General features: G+C 39.6%; 1 protein-coding gene across 1 annotated transcript; it reads left to right on the top strand.

Moving 5' to 3' along the window:
* The first annotated feature begins 1,973 nt into the window (after positions 1–1,973).
* Positions 1,974–4,488, top strand: LOC147619972 (phenylcoumaran benzylic ether reductase IRL1-like). The gene is made up of 5 exons (XM_086772077.1): positions 1,974–2,233; positions 2,320–2,454; positions 2,538–2,775; positions 3,066–3,269; positions 4,170–4,488. Exons 1-5 carry the CDS (start codon positions 2,057–2,059, stop codon positions 4,331–4,333), a joined length of 918 nt encoding a protein of 305 aa, XP_086628203.1. The 5' UTR covers positions 1,974–2,056; the 3' UTR covers positions 4,334–4,488.
* Positions 4,489–6,291: the final 1,803 nt, after the last annotated feature.

Below are 6,291 nucleotides of genomic sequence, written 5' to 3'. Positions count from 1 at the left end.
CACCACATTATGTATGAGTGTGCACAAGTACATGATCGTAAATGGAGACACGCAAACTGTGTTTTGATATGAGCAAGTGCACATAGGTGGTATCTATGGGCATCTCAGTGGTCTTGTTGCATGCTACAAGGATGTGCATGTTCATGATGATACTTTGCATACAACATGAATTTATGGTTCTATTTATTACATAAATTTTCGTGCTAGAAATACCAATTTGGAAATTAGCTGAGAGAGATCAATCACGAGGTGGAGTAAATGGCCAACTCCTCAAGCTCATGACCTGAAGACTACAAGTTCGAACCCTACCCTCACACGTAATGCTGTCAGCAATAAAAAAGGGCCACATGCACTTGTACATGCTCATTTGAGTCAAAAAGATATAGGAGAATCTCAAAAGTTCACTAACCATTTGACCATTGTCCACATGCAAACACGTAATTTTGCCTTGGTAGAAGTATAGAGAAAAAACTTTTTTTTATAAAAAATGTATAGAACTTATGTACATAGAGAGGGCATTAACACATTCAATTTAGGGCCAATGATTGTGGTGGTCATGCCCAGCCTTTTGTCAACAGTGCTCAACCTTGATCCAAAAGTAGGTGAGGTGGCATGTCTCGAGCTCTTCTAATTAAACAAGTCTTTCTTGGGGTGTTCCACTCTTGGTGATCCAAAATTAAATTCAAAGGACATCCACTTACAACTTGAATGCTAACTAAAAAGGGGTGAACTTGGTGGCGGCTTTCTATGCAGTTATATAAGCACATAAGGCTCCTAGAAATGCCTCATCCCACTTTGTGGAGTGCTCACTCTTGAGCTTAAGGAGGAGCTTATGAAGGACTTTATTGGTGCTTTCCACTTTCCACTTTCCACTTGGTCATTGGCAAGGGGGTATTATGCACAAGAATTGTGGTGGAAGAATTGATATATCTAGCTTGTTTATGGCCGCATTAGTAAAGTGTGTGCCCTAATCACTAATGTGTTCTTATCGAGGCCAACTTTCTACTAAGCAAAGCTATGAATCTTTAAAAGATTATTCGTGTTAGTGGAGACCCCCTCCTTTTCTCTCATTTTTTGTCTGTCTATGTGTGCGCGCATGCACGTGTGAGCGTGCATGTGTACGTGCACGTGTATGTGTGCGTGCATGTGTGCATACGCATGTGTGAGCATGTATGTGTGTGTGCATGCTTCTTTACTAATATTGAAATAGATATACACATTTGTGTGTTTGTGTAAATAAGTATCACCTAACCTAAAAGAAGGTGCATTTCATCATAGCAACAGTGTTAAAGAAATGAGATGTGTATTTGTATAAAGTTGTAAAAAGCATGGCATGTTGGGCTTAGTGTCAATGAAAAGTAGATGTGTTAAGAAACGAGAGGAGGTGTAAAACCTTAGGGTTGGGTAGAAGGAGCTGAGTTTAGAGAGTAGAATTAGGTAAATTTAAAGGAAAGACATCAGTTTAGTGAGTAGAGTACGGTAAATTTACATCACTATGCCGATTGGATATTTAGTCATATTGAATACAACTGTTGGGTTGTCAATTTATAAATGAGGAGTATTAAGTAATATGAATCTATTTTTGAGCTTGGATGTGTAGAGGATTGAGGAGAGAATAAGATTGTCTAGATAGTTATAGAGGAGCGGATGAGCCCACCACCTGGGTGCATGTGGGGAAAGGGATGCTTTTGTTAATATTAATATATATAACTATTGTCCCCAAAAAACCCCCAAAAAAAAGAGTTTGTATACCTTAGAAATTCATCTTGAGTAGGAGCGTTAAACGAAGAGCTAGGTTGACTAGTCCGGGCAATGTGATGGCAATGGCCAAGTGTGAAAGGGACGACACGAGGGGGGAGGGGGGCCTCGTGGGCAAAGAACTCAATACTTCTCGTGTGCACGCAGCACGAGGCCATGCTTTTTTCCTTAAAGGAAAATTCCTCCCAGGTGACTGACTATAAAGAGAAGCCTGCAGGACACACACACACGCACATACCCACCCAATCCTCTGCTCTGAAACTCCGGCTTGCTCTTTTTCTTTGCTTTTTTGGGCAGCATGGGTGTGAAGAGCCGTGTCCTCATCATCGGTGCCACTGGCTACATTGGCAAGCATGTTGCCCGGGCTAGCATCGCTCAAGGCCACCCCACTTCCATACTTGTCCGCCCAACTACCCTCACCTCCAAGGCTGAGCTCGTGGAGTCTTTCAAGTCCCTTGGCATCACCTTGGCGGAGGTCTAGCTCTAGGAACTGTTTGATGATAACTCTCCATTTTGATTCTATTAATTGACCTGTTTGTTGCTAACTCGCTGTTTAATCAGGGCTCCCTTGATGACCATGCTAGCCTTGTGGCTGCTATCAAAGAGGTGGATGTTGTCATCTCCACTGTTGGGGGTCCTGCCATTCCTGAGCAGGAGAAGATCATTGCTGCCATCAAAGAAGTGGGAACAGTGAAGGTGAATTAATAGTAATAACCCTCTCCTCTCATTAATAATATTACTAATCCTTGTTTTGACAGAGGTTTACTTTGTTTTGACAGAGGTTTTTGCCCTCGGAGTTTGGCAATGATGTTGATCGTGCTAAGGCATTGGAGCCTGTTAACACCATGTATGGGAAGAAAGTCTCCATTAGACGCAAAGTGGAGGCTGCAGGGATCCCATACACTTACATCTCAAGCAATGCCTTTGCTGGCTACTCTCTTGCCAACCTTGTCCAATTTGGAAAGCCAGCTCCCCCAAAGGACAAAGTGGTTATCTATGGCTCAGGAGATGCTAAAGGTATATATATGCCCCCATCTTGCCACTAATCTCTGCTTATGTGCTACTTAAGGAGCTTTATCAGACACTCCTTACCTTCCTAACCCTTCTTTGTGTGTGAATCCCTAACCCTACTCTTTTTATTGAGTTGATCAAGCAATTTTACTTGGTCAATTGTCTGGGTTTGTTTGAAAAATATTAGCCCCTAAACCTCTTGCGTGGACTTTGATGTAGGCTTAAAACCCTTATTAAACCTTTTTTTAGATGTTTTTCTGGATTTGATTTGCTAATTTATGTTTTTCTCCATACAGCTATTTTCCTCAAGGAAGAGGACATTGGCACCTTCACAATCAAGACCATTGATGACCCTAAAACCTTGAACAAGATTGTGTACCTGAGACCCCCTGCAAATATCTTGTCAGTAAATGAGCTGGTGACACTCTGGGAGAAGAAGATTGGCAAAACCTTGGAGAGAGAGTATGTGAGCGAGGAAGACATGATCGAGCTAATTAAAAGTAAGCTCGTATTTAGCAATTCCCATTTGATTCATTTATCACTCATTTAAAGTACAATTTGTTTAACTAAGTGTTCAAAAGGTTAAAATACTTATTAAGCAATTCCCATTTGATTCATTATCACACTCAAAAGTGTTTATTAAAGTTAGTTGTAAGCGCAACTCTATAATTAAGGGTGAGGGAGTGCATCACATGAGCATGTGCGCTCTATAATTAAGGGTGAGGGAGTGCATCACATGAGCATTGAATGCTTAGGCAACTCTATAATTAAGGGTGCTATAATTGAGGGAGTGCATCACATGAGCATTGAATGCTTAGGCTACATTTTTACTTGCACCCTCAATTGCGACTAGTGGGTTTGAGCTTGGTTGTTTAGAGAATTGGAGGTCCAGTTGTCCTAAATGGGTAGCTCCTATTTAAGTATTGCATTGAGCTTAGTGGACTTGATTATTGGAGGTTCAATTGTCCTAGGTGGGTAGCTCTACAATACTAACGTTAGTCTACATCAATAATTTGAGCTTGGTTGTTGCATTGAGCTTGTAAGGAAATAGCATTGGAGGTCCAATTATCCTAGATGGGTAGTTCTATTCAAGAAAGTATTATATTAACCTCAGAATACTTGGTCTACATAATTAAATTGGGGCTAAGTTAATTGGAGGTCCAATTATCCTAGATGGGTAGTTCTATTCAAGAAAGTATTATATTAACCTCAGAATACTTGGTCTACATAATTAAATTGGGGCTAAGTTAATATGGTGGTCTACATCATTAATTGGGGCGAATATTGTAACCTTAGGTTGCATCATTAATTGGGGCCTGATTAAATTTGGTGTGCATTAAGTGTATGGAATGGTTATTAATATTGTTGTTGGTGATGTGATATGATTTTGGTGGATGCAGCATCTCCAATTCCAAAGAACATTGTGTTGGCGACCGTTCACAACATATTTGTGAAGGGGGATCAGTACAATTTTGAGATTGGGGAGGAGGGAGTGGAGGCCTCGGAATTGTACCCTGATGTCAACTACACAACCGCCAGCCAGTACCTTGACAAATATGTCTAAAATTATTACTATTTCTATCTACCACACAACATAAATAAATAGTCTTTACACCCTCTTCCTAGGAAAAATTAGAAATGAAGTCACTTGTGAGTTTTTGCCTTTTGTCCTTGTAATAGAACAAACTCAATAGCCAATTTTCTTTTGTTTTTTTTTTAGTACTCCTTGTCTTTCTTTTTTTTTAACTCCTTCGTTTTTTTAAATATAAATAACGCACGTCTAATATTTTTAATCATGTCTCATATTTCAATATCTCGATATCGATATCGATATATTGTAATCACTTTTCCAATAGTGAAATGTGCATATGAAAAGGTGAATCTTAATGAATAATAGCCATATTTTTCTCAAGAAAAGAGATCTGCTATGTACTTTAAATGTGGGCACATGTCTTGCTCTATTTTTTTTTAAAGAGTTTTTTTCAATAAAAGAGTAACAAAATACATTGAATATGTGGCTTGGATGTTGGGCACCTCTTTAACTTCAACTATCATGTACATGTGTAGCTCTATCTTTTTTTTTTAACATTAGACTCTTTTCCTACAAAAAGAGAATCTCTATACATTGAATGTGTCTTGGATGTTGGGCACCTCTTAACTTCAACTATCAAGCTACATAAGATGTTGGGCACCTCTTTAACTTCAACTATCATGTACATGTGTAGCTCTATCTTTTTTTTTAACATTAGACTCTTTTCCTACAAAAAGAGAATCTCTATACATTGAATGTGTCTTGGATGTTGGGCACCTCTTAACTTCAACTATCAAGCTACATAATACTCCAATAAGAAAAGTACATCATACTCCAATAAGATAAGGAAAGTATTGTGTGCGCGTACTTGTTTGTGAGCATAGCAAGTTATGTCATGTGAGATGGAAAAAAATAAAATTCATGCATACTTGAACTACCGTGCTATAATGATGTTACTCCAGTAAGATGAGGAAAGAAATGAGTGTGCACATGCCTTTGTTTGTGTGAAATGGGAAAAAAATAAATTCATGCCTACTTCAACTACCATTCTATATAGTAATGTGTGTGTGTGTGTGTGTGTGTGAGAGAGAGAGAGAGAGAGAGAGAGAGATTGTAACACACTATGATTATGGAAATGAAAAGGCCAAGTGAAATAGTAAAAAATTAAAAAGTAGCAGCCATGCAAGAATTTTAAATTCAACTCTAACAATTGGTATGCAATTGGTATGGACACTAAAAGCATGTTGCACGCTAAAAAAATAGACGGGTTGGACGGTAATAAAAATAGAACACAGCTCTTTGGTCTCTTCACATCCCACGAGAAGGCAAGAAGAGTTGCTTATCATCGTCAAGGGGAGCATCTGTTGTCGCCATCTTGAGAGAGAGAGAGAGAGAGAGAGAGAGAGCTATCGTGGTCACGAGCATCAAACTCATCTCCCTTCAATTAGTCCGTCGTTAACCAAGTTGGCCATCTTTGCATATATGATTTTTTTATTTTTGGTCACTCCATAATCACCCTCTGTCAACCTCAGCTGGCTTGCCCAACTGCTGCTTGACGGGCTTCTCCAAGTAGCACCACTAGTGCTTTATTTGGTGCACTACCCAACCACAGTTGGCATGTGGCGCTTAAGCAGTGTTGCTAAGTGCGACTCTCCTTCTTGGTATGTTGCTAGACGGGTGATGGCCCTCTTCCTAGCATTGCTTCTGATCTCTGCGCTGATACGAACCCTACCGTTTCCTAGCACTACTATGAATTTCGTGTTGCAACCTATGGCCGTGATTTGGCTTGATTGCAAACAATAGTCATGTCCCTCTTTGTGGCAGGCCTTATTGTGCACAGCACTTACAAGAGCTTAACTGGCCCTTCGTCGCTTGGCTTTAAACGGTCGTTAGTTGTGGGTAGGCAGCTGCAGCAGCACCTTAAGCTTTATTGCCCTCTTTTTTATTGTTTTTGTTTTTTTGTTTTTATGATTTTTTACTTTTTTAAAAAC

Source organism: Cibotium barometz, chromosome 32, assembly GCF_041138505.1.
Source record: "Cibotium barometz isolate CiBa-2024 chromosome 32, ASM4113850v1, whole genome shotgun sequence".
Taxonomy (NCBI): domain Eukaryota; kingdom Viridiplantae; phylum Streptophyta; class Polypodiopsida; order Cyatheales; family Cibotiaceae; genus Cibotium; species Cibotium barometz.
This window is presented reverse-complemented; position numbering and strand designations above follow the sequence as displayed.

Bases quoted from the DNA above. Each gene is read 5' to 3' on its own strand.
- LOC147619972 (XM_086772077.1), top strand. From the start codon at position 2,057: ATGGGTGTGAAGAGCCGTGTCCTCATCATCGGTGCCACTGGCTACATT. The intron at 2,234-2,319 runs GTCTAGCTCTAG...CTGTTTAATCAG, and splicing joins TTGGCATCACCTTGGCGGAG to GGCTCCCTTGATGACCATGC. The intron at 3,270-4,169 runs GTAAGCTCGTAT...TGGTGGATGCAG, and splicing joins CATGATCGAGCTAATTAAAA to CATCTCCAATTCCAAAGAAC.